Source organism: Chiroxiphia lanceolata, chromosome 1, assembly GCF_009829145.1.
Source record: "Chiroxiphia lanceolata isolate bChiLan1 chromosome 1, bChiLan1.pri, whole genome shotgun sequence".
Taxonomy (NCBI): domain Eukaryota; kingdom Metazoa; phylum Chordata; class Aves; order Passeriformes; family Pipridae; genus Chiroxiphia; species Chiroxiphia lanceolata.
This window is the reverse complement of record NC_045637.1, coordinates 119393955-119416670: the sequence shown is the minus strand read 5'-3', so window position 1 is coordinate 119416670 and position 22716 is coordinate 119393955. Positions and strand designations below refer to the sequence as shown.

At 35.4% G+C, this 22716-nt stretch overlaps 1 protein-coding gene across 4 annotated transcripts in view; it reads right to left on the bottom strand.

The window, feature by feature from the left end:
* TBC1D5 (TBC1 domain family member 5) overlaps nt 1–22716 on the bottom strand; it is a 316083-nt gene that overhangs the window by 63142 nt on the left and 230225 nt on the right. For all 4 annotated transcript variants that reach the window (XM_032684071.1, XM_032684094.1, XM_032684087.1 and 1 more), the window contains 2 exons: nt 15832–15974; nt 9476–9582 (listed from right to left, as the gene is read on the bottom strand). In XM_032684071.1, coding sequence (XP_032539962.1) covers nt 9476–9582; nt 15832–15974 — 250 coding nt within the window. The remainder of the gene's footprint in view (nt 1–9475; nt 9583–15831; nt 15975–22716) is intronic.

Genomic DNA, 22716 nt, shown 5'->3' with positions numbered 1-22716 from the left:
TTACATTTTTCAGAAGATGCTAAGGGTCTCAATCGTGGAACTTGTTATTTACAATGCAATCACAGGATGAAGAATTATCATATTTAGTCGTTTCTTAAGAAAATTAGTGAGTTGGTTTTTTTAATTTTTTTTTTCTAAAACAACAAAATTTCCCAGAAAGAACTGAAAAGGAAAGAAAATTCAGTTAACTGGGTCAAGGAAGGAAGGAACCCCTGAACTCTGATCAAGCTGAAATAAATTATCTCCAGTTTTGTTATGTGACAACTCTCCATTCCCCTGGCAACTAGAAATTTCAGACACTAGGAAGATATTTTAAATACTGTGGGTTATGGTCTGTTTTTAACTTCATACATACGTACTTTCTCTCACATGGGCATTCTATGACAAGAGATGAAGAACTGAAAAAAATAAAAATGAGATTTAAAAATGCTTCTGTGACTTGACTGAAAGAAATTTCTAGTTGTGTATTTTTGGCTTCTTGTCCTAACCACTTGGGAAGCCTTTTTTTCTTTCATTATAGTATTACAGCCTATTGCGTTTTAACAGGTAGATCAAATCCTACCAAATCAGCTTTTATTTATATTCCAGACAAAAAGACTCCAACCTGCCAACGTTCAAGTTCATAACCTGCGTAAAATCCCCATCTTGCACCAACAGAATCGCTTAAGTACCTTTTAAATCTGCCTCTTAATTTAGTTGCCTGGTTTTCAGCTGAACCCTTGGTTTTAAGAAGTAAATTAACTACATAGTAAGGTATAAATCTGACAGTGTTCAGCCCTACCCCATGACAGATTTATGCTCTGGCATCTTGCAGCCCTGCACGGTTGGAACAGGAGTTTTACAACATTGTGGAGGAAAGCTCCAGGCTTTTGAAAGGAACACACAGCAAGCCTTGCTTTAAACCCTGGAATGCTCCAAATTATGAGATTTAAAATATGACATCTTTATGTACAGAAAAGCTCCCACATTATGGTTTTATTGGCACTCGTTTTGGACAACCTGCATAACTCACTGATGGCTATGTGAGTAATGCAGTTATCTGAAGCTTATACTTATAAAACCCTTATAACCACACTTAGAGCGTTATGTCTTCTCCAGACACATGCTTGTACACAAATCTCACATATCAGGGAAAAACAAGAACATTTTAAGGTGCTATTTGGTTATTTCTGCTACGTGGAAAAGAAACAGATTAATTTATGTTCTGCATGTAATGTGCTACGTAAAACACTTGAAAAAGGTCCCCAGGGGAGTGAAAAAAGCTCATTCACAGAGCCCCATGCACACACCACAGCAAAAGGAATATCACATCCAAGTCTTTTCCTCTGAAACACAGAGAGAAGCTAAGGTCTTGATGCTGTGGGACAAGCAACTCCTTAGGACTTCAGTGATGATCCTGCAGAGCCATTTTGATTACTACTGCTCTTTAAAAAAAGAAAGGACAAAGACGTAACATCTCCAAACCTAATTTTCCATAAAAAGTTACAGCAAAGGATAGAATGTACAATTCCCAGTTCTATCTTGGTAAGTACTTTGCTCTTTCAGAGAAGTGCTTCCCAATACAAATGTACTCAATAGCTTTGATTACAATTAATACATTAATATTTATTACAAAATATGTAGGTATACAAGCAGTATATCTACACATATCAGAAGAGACTGAACTCAAATTCCATCATAATAGATTGGATATGATTCAGTAGCTAATCTTTCATACATTATTGAAAAGTTATGAATCTATTTTTATATAACACAGTTTGTATTTTGAAAATTTTAGTCAAATAAATTATGATATGGAGAACTTCTGATTAGGTAGAATTAGAGTACTCTAAGTGCTTCTTTTTGATAAGTTACCTTGCAAACGAGAAGTGATTAATTGAATTGTCAGGTTGCACATAAGAACCATAATCACCTCACTCTAACACTGTTAAATACATTTTATTAGTGTAATTTTATAAGTAACATTATTACTCTTAAGGAGAGGGTCAGGAGCTTTAGATGACTTTTTAAACAGAAGTAAACGAATAATTTGAAAGAAACAGCTCCGAGAAATTCAAAAGCAATCAGTTTTATTGGTAGCTAAAGTAATTAAGAGCTTAAAGTGCTTCAACTTCTCGCGTTAGCGTCAAGTACAATCAGAATTGTACAATTTTACTTTGCTCTGAGGATATCAACTTGCTCAAACAGAAGGAACAGTTTAAAAGTTCTGGCTTCCAAAGAGAACTTCCTCTTCCATCTTGCCTCTCTAAAGTGCTTGCCCTTATCATGACAGAGCTTATGAATTCCCAGTGAATATTATCGGGAGTGCTGACCAGCACAGGATTCCCTCACTACTTCCGAGTTTTCCCCCATTGCCTCTCTGGCCTGAATGTGATGTTGCCACATCTCATGCCTTCTGATTAATACGAAAAGACACCTTGATAAAAAGTATAATTAGGAGATCATCAGAGATTATTAAAATTGCAAACACTGTTTTTTTATTTGTGTTTTTAATTGGCCCAATGACTGATTAGCAAGTAGTTACCCTGTCTATTTACTGAAAAATGCGTATGTTACTTGTTATTGAATGTTAGCTAAAAGTAGGAACAATGGTGCCTAACTCACCTTTAGCCATCACCTCTGGAAGACTCTGCACCTCTCCACCCGCCCAGAAATCCCCAGCCACAGCACCCACTCCTCCCTGCCCTCAAGGCCGATGGCTCTCCTTCCTGTTGGGCCACCCAAGAGAGGCAAGGAGAACAACAAAGTCACCTTGCTGGGGTCTGCTCTCACTGCCAGCAGTGGACTACAGCACCATCTTGCTTGGCCCCACACAGAGCTGGGACAAGTCCTTTGCATCTTACCTGTGGCACAGCTTTCTCTTAACTATGAGAGGTGTCACTGTTCTGGAAACTTGGCTTTAGTCTGTATTATTTCCCACCATGTTCCTATTAATTTAAAGGTAATGGCTGTTTAACATAGAGGGACACAATATTTGTGAGTTCTTAACCACAAAGCTGGCCTGTGCCACAATACTAAGGAGAGAGCAACACTTGGGAACTGCATCACCACTGGCAATCTAAAGAGATCAAGTTTCTTCCTTGAGTGATGACTACTGTGTTACGTATGGTAGTGAGGAATGAGAAGGACTTAGAAAGCTTTCTCATTTGAAAAGTCTTGACTAGATGACTAATCAACCACTTTCCAAGTTTTTTTCCTGAAAATATTGCTTGTGACATACAGGATGCATTGAAGTTGTGGGGGATTTTATGGTGGGTCGATTAAACGGTTAATATATTAGTGGAGATTGCAATGAACTTTGAGAGAGCTGAGAAAGTTATTGTACTACGAGTATTGACCACATAGCCTTTTTATATTTTAAAATGCACAGGTGCACTGGGAATGAAGGTTTTGAAACAAATCTACAAAAATGAAGCGGATTTTTAATTCATGGTACACTTACTATTTTTATGTGGTACTATGGCAACATGGTTATTCTAAGTAATTTATCATTAAACTCTTAGCCGCCTGTCATACCTTATTCTATTAATGACAAACAATAACTGAAAATTGAAATCAATAATTCTTAAAACAAAGCATAGACTATCTTCTTGGAAAATGCAAGTTTCTGATTTTAAGAACATGAACAAAGAACAAGTTAGTATCATGGCTTTTACATGTAAAATATATGCAATTTTAAGTCATATAGGCCCACAATAAAAAGCTTAGCATGCAGTTACAAAAAAAATTGTATCAATAAATCAACTGTATGTTGATTTATTTAAAGTGAGGTGTTTAGATACACCTAACCTTATCGTATTTGCAAATGGGAATGCCAGACCATCAAAATGCTTGAGTTCCCTGCAGGAACTGAATGTGGTTATAAAACCAGAGGTTGAGTTGAAGATGGCGACACATTTTTTTCATAAAAATCTATCTACCATGCATTAAACATACAAGATCTTAAACTTACAGAAATTAAGGCAAATAGAAGTTTTCTGTGAATCACTGAAAGTAAATGCATTTATTTTTTCTTTCTTCTAAGTCCTTGTCTCCCAGATAAAGAGATAGGTAGCTAGCTTTTCTGGAAAAGCTTGTTTCTTTTATCAGTCATATCCCATGTCAAGGCAACTTTGTATAGGTGACTTGTACTGCCACCTCAATACTGCATCGGGATATTCATTATCCCAGCTTCCTGATAACTTACTTCTCATGCATCTAACCCCTCCAATGTATTATTGCTTCTGAAATATCAGTCACATTCTTCATGATCAAAACTAAAAAGCAAACAGCAAATGTTTGTTCAGAGTCCCCCTCCCCCTTGCTGGTACCCCTGCACTGAAATGGACCTGCACCCCAGCGGTACCTCTGTGTGGAGGTACAAATTAATGAGCTGCTAGTGCCCAAACAGCGCCAGATCCCGACTTCTGATTGGCTGCAATCTGGTCATTAAAGAGAGGCAATTAATGCCAGATTGCACAGACAATGCTAACAAACAAACAAAACAACCCCAAACCTGCTTTTCTCCTGCCACAAACGGCAAAACAACAATACTGACATAACGGCAGCGTTCAAAGGACAGTTGCAGCTCTGCAGCAGCACCTCAGTTAATGAGTGTATAGAAAAGAATTTATCTGAAGAAGAAGAAAGTGAAACTCAACAGCCTTTCAGGCACATGAAACCAGCTTGGAGAAAACTCTGAGATGGTGGCAGCTACTTAAGAAGAAAATTCAGCTGAAAATAAATGTACAAAGAGTTCAGTTCAAAATTTCAGCAATGTGTTTTCTCCTTGTCACATTGCTCAGATAGTGAGTAGTGTTAAAAGCTAGAATGCAGATTTTTCCAACTAATCGTTATATGAGTGATCATGACCATATTTTATTGCTTAAGTTTTCTGGCAGCACCTGTAATTTCAGTCACAACGAACTAATATGACTTCTTTGAAATGTCATGTATGCTTCTTCATGGATTTCGCTAGAATTTTATATTATTATATAGCCACCTTCAGTGTCAGCAAATAGCTTAAAATACTATGTTGAGAAAATATCAACAGCAGTAACCTGAACATTATTAGCATAAGCAACAAATTAATTTCCATCAACCAAGCACATTCTTTTTTTTTTCTTCTTTTTTTTTTTTAAATTGCTGGCTTATGATAAAAGGTGTCTCCACTGAATTAAGCTCTTAACTAGCTTGTTCAATGAATAGGGTAACTCACCATGCTAAAATATCTGAAAGTGAACTTATTTTACAAGAATACTAAGAATAAATACAATAAACTTTGAGACAAAGCACAGTTGTCAGGTTCTTAGTATGCGATGCAAAACTGTAATATTCTATGTAGTGCTTTAGTTTTCTAATAAGTCATTCTGATAAGGTTAACACTTCAACATAGCAAAACATACAAATACGAACACCCAAAGATGAAAATTACTTTGCTTATGTCGCTGTATTAGAATTTTATTTGCTAAAGGGTGAAAACAGATTTTCAAAATTCACAGTTAACTTAAAACAATAGTTTTAAACCTTTTATTCCTAGCCCTGGCTGCCTTCAGGAAGGAAAGAACATCTGGCTATTTAAGGAACACAATATGTTCACATTTTCTATGACTTTTGTTTCTAATTGGTTTTTTTAATTTTTTTTTTTTATTTGAACAACTCTAGTTAGAACTATGTTTTTTAATCACTTTATATTTTTCCACTGCCCTATCTCCGTATCTCTACTTCTTAATTTTGCAGCCTTTGCTTTGAAAATTAACAGTGCTCAGTGGTTTTGATAAGGAAAAAAAATGAAGAAAATGAGCCACTCATGGTGTATTAAATATGCAGACACACACCTTCAGTAAATGCTTTTGGATATACATAAAAGAACCTTCCCTTATTTTTTCATTTCACATATACATACTTTTAATAGCCCATTCTTCCATAAGAAGCTCTACTTTTATATTCAGAAGGACTGTAAGTGCATAGAAGTTACTTTAATATAAATAATTGAGGCAATTATCTGTTCAAAGATGAGAAATGTGAAACAAATACTCTGCTAAGCAGGTTAACTTATCACCCTATGCAAAGACAACAACACTGATTTGAGCTTTTCATTGCACATTTTCCTAAAGAAATGGAACTAGCCAAATGCAGAAAAGGCTGAAATTCAATGCCTGTAAAATTAATATCTCTCAGGCCCCCCCTCAGAGGCAGGTGCATTAACTTGTTTTCAGCTATTACAGTTGTGTGTATTTCTCTTCAGTGGCACTGAAAAATATCAGGGATGTGGTATCTAAAATGCCCTCTCAACTGCCAACTGGGGTTCACAAAGTTAAAAGGAGAGCTGCTTGCAAGCATTTCGTAGTTAGCGGCAAGCACTAATTACTTTTCATATTATTTTTAATACTGCATAATGCTAAGGCTTCTGGTAAGGTTTGATTCCACAGAAGGTCAAGAAATTGTACTTGTCCATCTGTAAGAAAAAAATGCCACCTATCTTTTAAGTATAGCTTTCTGCTGACATTTAGGTTGCTCTCCTGGTGATGACTTCAGTGAAAAGAAACAAACAAAATGTGACAGGTTCATGAAACCAAAGTTTAGCTCTCCTGATAGACTACAACACAAATAAGGAAGAAGGAGGTACCTGCTATGGCAGATCAAGGAAACTAAAGAAATAATAGATGTTATTAGATGTGCAAACCCAGATCATCTCCAAAATTAGAAGTTACAGATGGAAAGGCTGTATCAGGTCCATCTATTTACTTCATCATTTATGGCAAGATTGTTCCTTAAGAATCTTTCAGTTTTATGTACATACTACCAATCTTTCTTAGTCCAAATACCCCACAACATTCCCTGTGTAAGACGTTTTGGCATTTACCTAGCTGCAAAAATAATATGAAAGACAATATATATTAGCAAACCTGCAAGAGGCAGATTCCTGTTTGTTCCTGGCCTTGACTTCTAAACTGCATTTCTTGTCCAGCTGAGATTTAAAGCTCTGAGGAGCAGAGACCAAGCCTCTCTCAGGTATTTGGAACAACACTAAACATTCTTGGTATGTTCAACAAATAATGAAATAAGCCATTGGACCATGCAACAGTCTCCCAGAGAAGAGTTCCCTGCTTTCATATTAAAACCCAAGTGAAATCTTGGAAGAAATGCCAACAATTCACTACAATTCAGCCCGGGCTAAGGAGAGATAAAATTGCACTGAACCAAATGTAATTTCCTATTAGAAACCAGAAGCTAGTGATGGAGAAATGCACAGGAAAACATCAAAGAAGGAAGAAAAATCATTAAGCACTGAATTTGCTAATCACCACTTACAAGTTACACCACTAACTAAAATCTCCTTGTCATTTCTTCCAATCTCCTTTTATCTGGAATAAGGGCAAACTGAAGTATTTTGATGCAGATAGCAAAAAAAAAGGTATTATAATTTTCTCACTTATACTGGTATATAATGTGAGCACCAACTTAGACTCCTACAGCACCCATGATGCCTTGTTAAGTCTCCCCTTTCCTTCCATGGAATGAAAAATTTTGACACGCTTTGAAAATTTTTATGCGTAGGTCTTATAGAATACCCAGATCTCTATTACAGAAATATGGGAAAAAATGGATTGAAAAAAACATAAAAAATGAATTGAACAAACAAAATATATTTCTTTCTCAGACCAGGAGTTATTTTAGAACGATCCTTTAGAACATTTTTACTTCCTCACTGTAAGAAGTCCTGATCTTTTTACGGAGTCTCAACCCAAAGAACCAACGAGAAATGGAAGGTGGCTGAAGTTCCTTAGTCTCTTCATTCTCTAGAAATCACAGCTTCCTAACCTTCACAGTATTTCCCAAGCAGATACGTATAGCTCAGAAATGAGGAACAACTGCAATTAATCATATTTAAATTGACAAAGCAACGACCACTCTTTGTATCGAAGAACCTTAAGTTCTCAGTCACCTGAGCGAAGGGAGAACTACACGAAAGACACAGTAGGAACTACATCCAGTATTTTTCTGAAAGGTGTTCAAGGCACACCTGAGAATGTTAATTAATAGAACACCAGGCCTTATGAGCCTGACAACTTCATTCTGTTGGAGACAAGAGCATAAAGAGTGGAATAGTGATCAAGCCTCTTTTGTGGGAAGTGGGTGGTTTATTTTTGTCCCCTTCAGCTGATATCTTGTATACTGCCCAGGACTTTTTGAAGGACAGCTGAATAATTAGTAATTACTTTATCTTTTAACATATCTTGTTCAATAAATGGCAGATTACATATTGAATTCAGTTTGACATCTTAGTAAAATTTTCCTCCTGCTGTATCTTTCTTCTAAAAAATATTTCTATCTTATTTTGCTAAGAAAGTACATAAATAAATGCTGGGCAGTCTGATTTCATAGACTGCTGCCAAAATCTTAACAAAGATTCCTAAGATCTAATGTTAGAAACTTTCTTACATACTGAAAACATGATACACTTTACTTCTCATCATGAAAGAAATCTTTGTGCCTGAGAGGAATGAAGAAAGCAGCTGTAAGGATGCAGACTTCTGTAAAAAACTGATACAGAAAAAACAAAGAGACAATTTTTTTCTTAATCCATAAGAGTGTAAACATCAGTACTGAATGAAATTTTGCAGAAGGCAGTCAGAGTGCAGAATTGATGAAATTTTTGCTTTCAAAGATGTTGTGCATCAAGAAGATGAGGGAAATCAGACTTTACACTGGCAACCTACTAATGGGATGTGTACAAAGACAGTTCAAAACCAGCAGCACAAATTCTGCTATCTGCCAAAGATCCGAGTATGCAAAGATTACAGTGTACAGCTTCATCTCAAGCACTTTATCCACTATACTGTGGGTGTCTCCTGTATATTATACCCATACACACACATATGCCATTCTAAAACAGCAAGAGGTTTGCTTTTTTTTTATAGATGAGTATGTCAGAAAGTGTATGCTAGCAATAGGTGACATAAAATTTATGAATTTATACATTTTATTCATGTGAATCTTTACAGGCTGTAACACCAGACTCTCGTTTTTAGTTGAAAACCATCACATAACTATGTGTAGTCGTGCTTTAAGGATTAACAGTAATTAATCTGCAGAAATCTCATGAAAAAGGTCTTTCAGATGAAATTGCATGATGGTTTCTATACAGTTTACTAGTTTTTATATAGTAACACTACTGTTTCCCTCAAAAGTATACTATATCATGAAATATATCTGTGCTGAGTACCAAGCAAAGTTATTTTAAAGAGCATGAATATCTATAGTATAACTCCTGGATAACTTTAGCAAAGTGTCCTTTAAAGTATCCTTTAAAGCATAAAGGAACTTGTTTCTACTCTGTTATCAACTCTTTCTTTCAGCTCTTTTGTTAGGTAAGAAGAAACTTGAAACTATCATTTAGTACCCAAAATGTAGGTTGTTATTAACTTCATAGCATTTCGAGTATTTTATTACAGTGATTTATTCCCTGTATTTACAGAGCAACCAATCTCACCTTTGGATCTCGGAGAAAAAGTGCTCTTAGGATAAGGGAGTGAACATCTCCAATGGGTGGATAATGCATCAGAAGTCCCAAACAGGTCTGATAATTACTTGAAATCACTACAATGAAAATGAAAAAAAAAAAGAGAGAGGGAGAAAAAATATTACTATCTTATTTTGATATTCCAGTATTACCTTTTTCAGAAAATTCATTACAGTTGAGATTCATCTGTCTTTTCCCACATGGTCTCTCAGAACTCAAGCAGGGCTGAGAGTAAAAGAAGATAATATATAATCAAGCTTCATGACTACACTTGGTCCAATATAATTATGAAAAATGCTAAACCTACCACTTTGTCATAAACATTTATGTTAGCTCCAGATTTAGATGCCTAAAGCACCTAAATGTGCACCTAAAGCCTGCCTGAATCAGTGGAGGTCAGGGCAATACAGTGAGTAGAGCCTGAAGAACTAGTCTTACACTCCGAAATGGACACTGACTTTTCAGACATCAGATGTCTACAGACATCTAAATTTAAGTATGATAATTTGTGGCTATGGCTTTATGATAACTTTGCCCCACTCTGACAAGTCTTTGCTGAAATATCTATGTTTTTTGTTGTTCTTATATACATATACACATACACGCACATACACACACACTGATACACACACGTAAAATTATGTCAACAACTCCTTGTTTTCTCATAAATCAGAAACTTCACAAAATGTTCAGGAAAAAGAGAAAAGACTAGATTGTAATGTCATAAATAATTAAAAATATATTATACCATCAACTTTTTCAGAGTTTTTTCACTTATTCAGAAAGTTTATCATTTTGTTCTAATTCTGCTTGATTTTATCTGAATCTATGTAAGTATACTCTATGGCTCTTTGCTTGTTGTTGTCATCTTCTTTTTTTTTTTCCCCCAAATCAATCTAATTATGAGTGCAATTATTAAAGACATCTTTTCAAGCAGGTCTATGTAAACTACTTCATTTCTTTTCCACCATCTAAATCCAGGCAATCCATCTGCCACAGCTGTCAAAGCAACGCCTGTTAATGACGCTTCCACTGCAACATGAACACAGCCTTCAACAATAGTAAATGTAAATAAATTTCTAACAAACTTTACTATTCTGAGAACTTTAGCTATAGTACAAATACTTTTAATTAATCAGGGTCATTGCAAACACAAAATTATTTTGAATCAATAAAAGGCAAAATAAAGGACCATTTTGCAGACAGAGAAATTTAAATGTTTTACTTTTTTCTTTCATGTGAATAAGCCTCATATCCTCCTGCACCTTACCTCCTTCGACAAGAGGATTATGGGGAAAAGATGCAGGACTGGGCAAAATGAATAATTATAATCTGTGTAAGGAACCACTTTATCATCTTCATTTCCGTTGCTGATCCGACAGCTTGTAATTTCATACATCTGCTTTCATTTGTAAAGCACTCACTTATCCTACTCATTCTTTATCTGTTCTGCTTGTTCTTTTTCCTACCCTTTGTTTTTCTTGTTCATATTCAGGTACCTGCTTTTTCTTCTTGAAGTCACAAAGCTGGCATAATGAACACAATACAATGGGCTCCGTCAGAGTTCTTTCAGAGTATAATACGAGCACCACATAGTACATACCCAATCAAACTCTCATATGTAAATCAAATTTAAGATGCTGAACTGCAGTTACAATCATGATGCCTTTTTACCAAAGCAAATAAAAACAGTGAATATTGATATTAAATGCTAAATAGTTTTATAAACAGTAGACAGTAAGACCAACATGTTTCTCTTTTGAATAGATCGGTATGTGTTCTATTCAGCAATGTAAAATAGATTAAAAATATCCATTCTTTATTTTTCCTGGAAGAGTTCTTTGCTGTCTTCAGGTATAGAGAAAAATAAATATTAAAAAAACTAATTTATTTTAATGGTGCAGACTTGACTCCTGACAAAAAACCCTTGCTATCCAAAGAAAGTTACACAACTCCAGCACTACAGAGAGGAAGACTGGATAACTTTTATATACATACTTTTTTTATCTTCAGGGTTTTCCCCACATATTCAGCTGCTCCCTTTTCATGTAGAAACCTTTACAGAAGAGAACACTGTTACCAGTGCTCTATTTGCTGGGCTGCATCAAAAGCAGCGAGGCCAGCAGGTCAAGGGAGGTGATTCTCCCCTTTTACTCCACTCTTGTGAGACCCCACCTGTAGTACTGCATCCAGGTCTGGGGCCTGCAACACAAGAAGGACATAGACTGGCTGGAGCAAGTCCAGAGGAGGGCCACAAAGGTGATCAAACAGCTGGAACACCTCTACAGTGCAGACAGAGTGAGAGATTTGGGGCTGTTCAGCCTGGAGTAGAGAAGGCTCCAGGGAGACCTTATTGTGGTCTTTCAGTATATTAAGAGGGCTATAAGAAACACAGAGAGTGTCTTTACCAGGGCCTGTAGTGACATGACAAGGGCCAACTGTTTTAAACTGAAAGAGGATAGATTTAGACTGGACATAAGGAAGAAATTCTTTACTGTGAAGGTGGTGAGGCACTGAAACAGGTTGCCCAGAGAAGCTGTGGATGTCTCATCCCTGGAAGTGTTCCAGGTCAAGTTGGATGGGGCTTTGAGCAATCTGGTCTAGTGGAAGGTAACTCTGCCCATGCCAGGGGATTGGACTAGATAATCCCTGAAGGTCCCTTTCAACCCAAACCATTCTATGATTATTGTCTCATCAGGACAAAATGTAAATATTATACAACAGAGTGGGAGTTTTCTTAAAAAATACAGAGAAAATACTAGTAAAACTGAATATGCCTATTGGAGTTAAAAGGATTTCTAAGAATCATCTGTAGGATGAAGTTTCTGAAAGGAAATTCTGTGCAGTACAAATTTATCCAGTCTCAGCAATAGCTGAGTACTGTTGATGTTCAGTGGTGAAGTATCTTACGCTGTGTCCAGTAGCCTTGTAAAAAGCTTTACCTGTGCTTCTCCTTCACTCACTGGCATAGTAAGAGTAACATCTGGATCCACCTTCTATTGCAAACCACAAGTTCTTTCTTCCCCAAAGAAGAATGCTATTGGTATTTTTAGGGAAAGGAGTAGAAAAACTCCTCTATATAGAGAAAACAATCTTACTGTCCTTTGATAAATATTTGTTATTCAGTGCCCAGAGGAACATCAAATTGCTTTATCCCTTCTGCTTCAGAAGAGACTCACATTTCTCTGTTGGTCCAATAACCATTCCTGGATACAAGCAGCAATAATAGTGGTGGGAAACCTGAAAACTCACTGTACAGTCCTCAACAAAGTCCTAATTTTCTAACACATGTAATTTCAAAGGAGTTAAATGTTTGGTGTCACTGATCCTGTATCCAGATGACTTCCTAAGACCGGAAGGGTGGGACTACTTCCCCCTGCTGCTTTATGCATGGTCACGTTCTCTTTAGTAGTCCCTAAACTGAGTTAAACATACATAATATGAACATTTTGCACTATAACAAAAATAACTAATCAGTTCCTCTAAGAAGTGATTGTGGCTTCTTATTTCCCTCAAAATATTCAGAGTGCTTTTAGATATAAAAGCTATTTTCTAAAAATGGCCATACCTAGTCTTCAAGTGGAAACATGATAAAAATATACTTATTCTAACACTGATCAGTCAAAATTAGCTCCTGGTGCAATTAGTTTACTACGCAAAATATAGACAGGTTTTTCCAGTTTGTCCATTCTTGCCCTTCTTGAATGGAAGTATATAAAATACATCTATTTTTGCACTACATCCTTCCTTCTATTCTGATTTCATCAACAACTGCATATATATCCACAATGGTGAAACAAAATTAAATATCCATGCTTGTCATTTGACAGATTAAGAAAAGTATTTTTTTGCATTAATTTTTCCAAAGAAACACAGGAAATAATTTCTTAAAACTCACAGATACTCTGGTACACAACCCTACACTTGGCTTGTGAGGATTATCACTCTGCAGACAAAGCTCTGCTTGGATACCGATGTAAAACTGAACAGAGCAGTTTAGAGAATGGCTGTGTATATGATTATGTATCTTTAATCTCTAAAATACATAAACAATAATCTGATATTCTAAATTCTCAAGGAGAATTGAGTAATACATTGTTTGAGTAACAGAGAACTTCAAAACTAAAATAAAAATGAAAAATATAGCAGAAATAATGCTTTTCTAAAATCACGTCTTTGAGAGCATCATAATAGAGCACAGGAAAAAGTCCATCAATTCCCAAAACAGCAACTTCTCACCCATCCCTGAATGTGTTGGTATAAAAGAATCTGCATAATTTCTAAACTTTCAAATGCTTTTAGTACTGTATTATTATAATTGATTATTTTTAACACTTTTATAACATAATATCTTAGAAACTCTATTATTGTTCCTATTGTTCCAAGGTTTTTAAACTAAAAATTTCCTGGTGGTTTATTTAAAGATGATTATCATCATTGGATAACTTGAGCTTATGTTTCTTTTCATCAAATGAAGAGAAGCTCTTATAAACTTATTTTATTTGAAAATGTGTTAAAAATTATTACAACACAACTTTGAACTCTGTTCAAAGCTCAAATATTATCAACAATAAAAAAATGAGGAAAAATGGAAAACTTTTCTATTACAGATATGTGAGAAAAACTTTCTTTTATCAAATCAAGAACTGTAGACATAGCTATAGTTTGAGCTTGACTTTGGAAATATATTCAACTTTACACTATTTATGACTCAATATTTTTCTTCATCATTCTGTTATGTTTAGAGTAACTACCTAGGTCCAGCTACAGAACACGAAGTTACTTATTACAGAAACAGTCAATGTATGAAGTATTAGCTGTCCTGATGAGATGACTCTGCCTCTCATTTTGGCAAATGTACTCCACTGTAATGCTATTTACTACTCTATTTACTAAGCCTGGGGAGTTTAGAGAAAAAAGAGAGACTGATTTAATACAAATGCCTAGAACACATTTTTAGCTCACATTTTAGTTAACTCATACTGATACTTGTACATGAGTACCACAAATCAAAAGAAAACAAACCCAGAACTTTCCTTCCCCAAGAACAGAGGGGGTTCTTACAAGCACGGTTCTAACATGCTTTTTTTTTTAAAGACAAATAATGACGCAAAATAAAATACTGATGTTAAGACACATTCTTACATGCCTATTCACTACACACCTCTACCAAAAATTTTAAGATTTCTTCAGTTTATTGCACATGAACAAGTAAGATTTAGATTGCAAAACATAATGACCTGGAATCAGATCATCCTGAAACAGCAGTATTAATTTTGAAACCTCGGAACAGAATTAAATGTCCACTTCTTTGAGAGGAATGAAAGGTAGCTCTATATGCTGCATGTTTATTAAAAAGTAATTAAAAACCACATGAAGGCAGGCAACGGAACGACATGTACATTTAAAGTACCACGTTATATTTTCAAGATTGGGCCCTAAAATAGGAACCACAGATGTTGGAAACTTCCTGTGTCCTAGAATACAAAACTGTGTCAAATATGTGACCTTGTTATAACCTGAAGCTTACAGATGGCATATACTTAACTCTGAATAACATGCTATAGAATTCATATACTTAATGGTAGCCATGCATCTTGTTGCAAAATGTATACTTTGTTGTGTCAGTCGCACACAGAATTTTTTGCAGAACATAATGGGAGAGAAATAAATGCCTCAATTAATCATTATGTAGCTTTCTCCTCCCATTCACAATTATATAAGCTAATAATTTCTTGTTTGTCCTAACTTAATATATTTATTGATCATCACTAAGCTATAAGAATTCACCTGCACACATATTTCAGGTGTACTAAATCAAAATAAAAGAAATTGTAATTTTTTAAAGATGCCATTCTTGCATAGAATAAACATACTCTGTAATTGTTACTAATTTTTGCATTTCCTTCAAGATATATCTTCGAAAATTATGAGTCATTGTCTTGTACATTTTCTCCTTTCTCACAGGGGAACAGCATAAAAATATTTCTAAGGTCACACGGAGGCTTTATTCAATTCATCAGCTTGGTCGCAAGGTGGAGCTCTATACATACCTGTATCACTTAACAGCACATAAAACCTGCAACTCCACATAAAAACACAGAACTACTCAGAAAACAAACCTGCATTTAACTCCAAGACACAATTTGTTTCATAAATACAGCAGGCCGTGTCTGATAATAAATAGCTCCTCTCCTAGTATTTGGAACGATTTTCAGTATGTTAAAAAAGTCACAATGAAATTTAGCATTTTTTTAAGTTCTCTTTTTCTTTTAAAGAATAGGTTTGCATTGTTTTTAAAAAATTGTAAGATAGTTGATACTTACAGGCATCTCTGATATATAACAACATGGCTACAAAAATGTAGTCAACTAAGTTCAGGGTGATACTGTCAGCAAATAGAGCATCCCAGACAACCAGAAGGTCCTGAAGTGGGAATTCACGTCCAAACAGGAGCCTTACCCATCGCCTGAAAAAAAAGGAAAAGTTGTATTTCTCCATTTACCAAGTATGATGAAGTCAATACATATATCCCAGGATCAACTACTATCCAAAACATTTAACTAGAAAATTTTGCAAAGCATCAAGATCTGTGATAACCCACTTAGCTAATTGTATCTGTGGAAATGTTACTGCATCTACATCAAAGAAATTATATATTACAGACTATAGAAACCTCACTGACTAATAAAATTATTTGGACATATCAATCCCATATACCAGATTTTTGAGCATTTAATGTGATAGTGATCTAAGATGAAAGGGAGAAAATGTTATGCAAGAATAGCATGGAATGGTAAAATCAGGAGGATGAAGCCAGTGGTTTGTTTATGAGAAGCGCTGAAAAGCCCAGTCAAGCGAAAGCCAGTTCAGAAGCAGATGCCAAACAGCAGTTAAAATGGACCAAGTCACACGTACTGTGAAGGGGCTTACTCCCTGTTACGGATGACAGTGTTTGCAGCTCCATGTAAAATATGCTATGGATGCTATTTTCATTAAATCTAATTTAAATCTTTACCAGATTTAGTGATAATCTGCATGTAGACTATAGCGTTAATTCCTGTTCACCTCTGTGCTGTTTTTATACCTAGCAAAATGTGAAAATCTGTCTTATTAAATACAATATTTGCTTGAATCTGGAAGCTTGAGATGCAGTACAATAAAATTGTTTCTCTAGATTTCTCATTTCTAGTTCTGGCTCTTATGCTGACTTACTTGGTGACCTCAGGAAAGGTACTTCTCTTCCCTCCGTTCCCTATTCCAGAACAGACCCACTGGCTTTGTACCTTTTTAGGTAGGATTATCTAAGGTCACATTTGAAAGAGCTGAAGAATAGTTAGTAACGTTAATCCTGAAATAGTCATTATGAAATGGACTTAAAAATAATGTATTACATTTTTAGCTGGGATATGCAAATAGCTACGCATGTGGAATCTGTTTACTCAGTGGCAAGAAGAGATTGATTGCAAATTTCTGTTAAGCAAATTAAGTCATTCTTTAAAACTCACAAAAATTTCTAAAAAGGCAACTTTTCTTCTTCAAGATTAGTTTCACTCGTAAGAATTCATGTTTAACCACTTTTGGTCCATAACTCATTATTGGTTTAAGGCATCTGGGGTTTTGTGTTTTGTGGTTGGTATGTTTTTTTCGGTGATTCCAGTAACAAAAAGTTCATTTTTAGACAAATGAATTCCAACACACCATTTCAGCACAAGCTTTGAAGATAGTAACAATCTGTAAAAAAAACCAGATTAATTTCTCATAAAAGAAATTCAAAGAGACTGTTTTGAAAGTCAAGGTTTTGTTCACTAAACTTTTATTCTTCTCGCCACTGGAACCATACGTACAATCCACAAAACTATCCAAGTACAGATTTAGAGATCACTACATAGAATCTTTTCCTTGCAAGACATGTTCCCTTCTAAAAGTGAAAATATGTGATTTCAAAAGGCAGTGTCATCTCATTCTCATATCAAACATTTATGTTCTAAGGCCTTTTAACTTTTTATGTTTGCACAGTAATTATAAAAGCCTCAATATTAGCTACAACAAATCACAAACTCTGTGTATTTCCCTGTCTGATCAAACCCCTTTCCTATGAGGACTTATTTTCAGGCCTCAGAAAGAGAAGACGGAGGAACTGTTACACAAAAGCAAGGCTTAGCCGGTGCATTTAATACCATGCCTGTTCTATCTAAGGGATTTTGCCACATAGTGGCACGTAACCCTGCAGTGCCTTGCCTTCAGGAGACTATTATCCTATGGTGACACAAACATTACCCAAACTCTGTGTGAAGCCTATTACTTGCATTAACAACTCCTCCCACCTGTAAACACACAACTTACAAGTTACACAAACTGTTAGGCAAGATATTTCAGCTAAGCTTGAAGCATTTGAACTGACTTTGCTTGCAACTACCCAAGTCTCATTCAGAAACCTTGCTAAGAATCTAATACATTTCAAGGGAAAAAATACACCATGGGGTAATGGGATTTGTTATTAGTCTTTTATTAGAAATCTCTTTTGCTTCTTTACTACTTCATTATGCAGTGTTAATCGTTTGTAGATGCAGGTTTATTCTGCTCAAGCAGAAGTCATTCCTTTTTTCTCCTGCTTTTATATTTTCTCCTGGGAAAATTAAATCTCATTCCCCAGAGGTATCACGTTTCACAGATGTAGACTGCTGAAGAACAACTGGACTTTCTTTAGCAACCATAATATTACTGTTAATTATTTGAACCTTCCTGTCTTAAAGGGAGTAAGCAATTCATACTGTTGTAAATGCATATATACTAACTGCTCTCATATTTTTCAGCAGCATTTAGCTCACAGCGTGTATAAACCTAGGACCCTATTGCCTCTGAACCATGCTGCCATATGGCAGGACTTCACTCAGCTTTTATATTCATAAAAAAGGATCTTAATTCCTTAACTATATGTCCACACTGAAAAGCTGTCTTTCAAACTAACACATTTTTATTGCTTTTACAAATATTTGCAAAGAGAATTTAAGACACACTTAATAACTGCCTTGGACATGATAAACCTTTTTTTTTTTTTTTGAGACTGCTGTCTGTGTTTTAATTATTGTTCTGTCCTGTTAATCTTGCCTTACATCTGTTACACCTGCAGCCTGTGAGGCTCACAATAGTATACCTTTTATCACATGCAGTAATACAATAATTCATATTTTACCAGGCACACTTAGCAATTAAAATCCACAAAAAAACCCCCAGATTCTTTAAAGGCATAATACACCAAGGTACTACTACCTACATTGTAGAATATGTAATTGTATCTTCCACTTATGATTCCTATATAATTAAACCAATATTCTCAAGAGATCAGTAATTACTAGCAATAGATAATGATTCATTAATGACCTTACAATATAGGGAAAGCAGGAGAAAACTGTTCTCTAGTAAAGCCATTAAATAAGGCAATGATCCAGCTTTACCAGTTTTAACTAACGCCACAACCATTTTACTGAGATTTACAGGACAATTCTCCAAGCATCAGAATTTAAACTTATGTGTTCCATATCAGTTGCTTATCTTTTCAGTCTTCTTGGAAGGCAGAGAATTCTTTTCAAAAAAATTAAATAAGCCCAAGGAATGGTTACAGACGAGGCAAAACAAACACTTTAGGAGTGTTTATGAGGCAAAACCAACACAATGCAATCAGAAAGAATAAGAAAAACATCGGTAACACCAGGAAAAGGGAAAGCATGAGTCTGAAGCTACTTCTACATGACTTCATCTAGGACTTACAATTTGACAACAAGGTGCTTAAAAATTCTACTTGTTAAGAGCCTGTTTTCAGTCATTTATACATTTGCTAAACTCAATCTTCAGTATAATTCCACTCCAAGCGTCTGCTCAAGGCTTGATTTTTTTTCATTCATTGATATTATTCATTAGAAAAAGGCTAAAAAAATTCTGCTCGCGTTTAACTTATTTTTTTCTGCAAGCATTTCACTAAGGTTTAGAATCAAAACAACAAGGTCTCTGGTATTTTCTTTTTGCTGTGCATATTAAAAAAAAATAAAAGCCCAAGTTTGGTAATTCCTTATTTGACCTAAACACAGCAGAGTGAAGATTTCCACGAAGCATGTTCTGTTTCTTCCTAACTCTTGCCATCAGCTCAAGAATGCATCTGCCATCCCGTCCATCCCAGCTACACCCTACCTCCTGAGTGGGAAATGGCAAATCACCTGCAATGCCTAGAGCCACTTGGCAGACGTGATAGTTGAGGATGCTGTTTCTCTGGTTTCCAATGCTTGCAAGACTCACTAGTAGGAGAAATGGAGGGTCAGTAGGATTTTGCAGGATGTAATTTCATTTTCAGTGCAACTTTTTTTTAAAGAAGAAAATTATTTAAATGGACTGTGAGTTTTGAAAAGAACACCATCTTATCAAAACTAAGCCCTTGGAAGCTGAGAAATGCCAAAATTAACATCAGTTGTTTACTGACTGAGAAAATGATATGTAAACTCTGTCTCTTTAAACTCTGTCATGAATTATGTTCAAGCAAACATTTGTAGCCAGTGCAATTTACTATGTAAAGTCATGGTCAATAATTTAGGAGAAAGGGTAGACAGACTAGAGCTGTGATCTGCTTGTTCAAAAATAAGACATGGAAAAAGGATGAGGAGCGACATTTGTATAATACTTTCGAAAGAACTTAAAATTATACAGAGGACGAAAACTTTAACAGTTCAGTGACAGTCAGTAAGCACTACTCTGGGCAGTCCTGATGCCTGCACTATTATTTTGGGCATCTGTGTTTCTAACCTACACTGAGTGGGCTGCAGATGAAGAAGGCTGCATACCACTGTGGCTGTCCTCCTGCAAAGGTACACAGCAGCAGGCAGAGCTAATGCGGGATCTACGAACAAAGAGATCTGTAAATACAGAGTAAAAGCACCCTCAAAAGAAGACATTTGATTCCAGAAATTCTCCCAGATTTGGTAGTTGCAAGAGGAAGTCAGAGAGAAGACAGGCAAGCTCAATCAGAGGATGTGTAAGGTAGTTCACTTTCTTTTAATGACATGGAGACCAATCAAGACAAGCTTTAGAAACATTCCAGCTTGTTACACAGACCATTTCTCCAGTGCTCTGTCTCCTTTCTTAATCTTTTTCTTATTAAAACTCCCGTGGCTTTATACAGTTCAGGATTTTGTACTGAATATCCTAAAGAGATTAATAAAACCTTGAAATTATACAAGACAGAGAAGGAAACATGCCCGAAGTATAATCACAACTTGTTCCTTCAGCTGCTGTTCTACAAGGCTCTTGTGGAAGGGCAGTACTGCTTATGGTGCATGAGGAACTCTTAATGATCACAGATGAGAAGAAAGGCAAAACAGCTAAGTCTAACAATTAACAAAATGGCATTTCTAAGATAAACAAAACCTTATTAAAATCCAATATTTTGTCAGAACAGAAAGAAGCATGTGAAATCCCAATAAAGCCAAAAAAACTGGTACAAGAAGTTATGTGGGAAGCTCACCAGACTTTCAGGGATTTCCAGAGACTTCTAATGTGTTCGATCTAAACACTGAGAATTTTACACACAGCATACCCTCATATGCACACCACCCATAAATGATGTACAGTGTGATATTGTTACAGCATATGCTCAATTTTTTGCCTTAATCTACTTAACTTGTGAAGGGAATGAAAACAGACATCTTGCTAGAAGATGTGTTTACTTCAACCATAAATTCAAATGTTAATTCTGGATTTATTAGATAAAATTATGTGGCCTTTGTCATTTGAGAAGGCAGACAAGATGATCAGATTTTCCTTAGGCTGTAAAACATTTAAATATTATAGATTTCTACCACATTGTATCCTGCAGCGTATGCTGATTGCAAAAAAGTGTGTGTGATAAGGGGGAAGAAAGTGCGTGCCAGCATCTAACACATCGTTCTGCTTCTCCTTAAACTTAGAGATAATAGCAAGTATATAAAAAGATTCTTCTTATGTATGTCTGCCTTATCTGTTAAAGTAATTTCAGAGTTGTATTCGGACTACTATTCTGCTAGAGAATGACATACAAGCTTCCATGTGACTGTGATCTAAGTGGGATTGTCCTGTCCTGGACTCCCATGAAGGTTGTTCACTTCATCCAGTTTCTCCCATACTGGATGCATGATGATTTGGTGGATCATAGCACCAAGTACATGAATCATGGCTCTACTGCTGAGAGGATACTTGGTTTCTTTTTTCTGTCTCAAATTCTGTTTGGTTTGTGGTCACATCCATTCAGTTTTAAATTTTACACAGTTACATTAAAAACCCCTTAACTTTAAATATTATGATAATATCCAGAAGCTTTCTGTTCCACAGCTTAGATACTAGGGTCTTAACACAAAGATAAAAATTATGGTGCTTGAAAACAATTCAAATGAAAATGAAACTAGACATTATATCATGGATTATATGCGTTTCAAACTACCATAAGTTTTCCTGTCAGAAAAGAAGTATTTGAAATTAAAGAATAATGATAATAAGCACTCATTTAGCAATATAAATCTAGTCAAATTTAGGCTAAGTGATGAAAAAGAATACTGTATAAATTTTGTTGACTTCTTTCCACCTGGGAAAAAGGTTCTGATTTGCCCTATTGAAACTTCCTCATACTCTACATATCCCAATTTTTTTTATAGTAATTACTTTATCAAACACATACCTTGAATTTTATTTTTACTAATAAGTGACATGATCATCTACTTCTTATGTAAATGATTTCCTTTTTCATTTGGTTTCTTTTAAGATTACTGGTAAAGATTACTCAGTTTTGCATTTAAGAAAAATTCTCTGAGTGTTTTGAAAACTCTAAGCATTTTCCTATTAATGAAGGTTTTTCATTCTAAAAAACGAATTCCTAATAATTAGCTGTTTTTTCTTATCATAATTTACCCTTCTCTGCAGAAGCACTTACTGCTGTTTTAAGCCAGACCAATTCTAACATACTCACTTGCAGAAATGCGCTTAATGAAAAAAAAATGTCACTCCTATCCTCAAAAAGGTTAAGAAGGACCCAAGGAACTACAAGCCAGCCAGCCTAACCTTGATCTCTGGAAAGATGATAAAGCAACTAATCCTGTAAACCATTTCCAGGCACATGAAGAAAATCCTTAGGAGTGATCAGCAAGTGGCTTTTCTGTAACACTAAAAATTTCAAAAAACAGAGGTAGGAACTT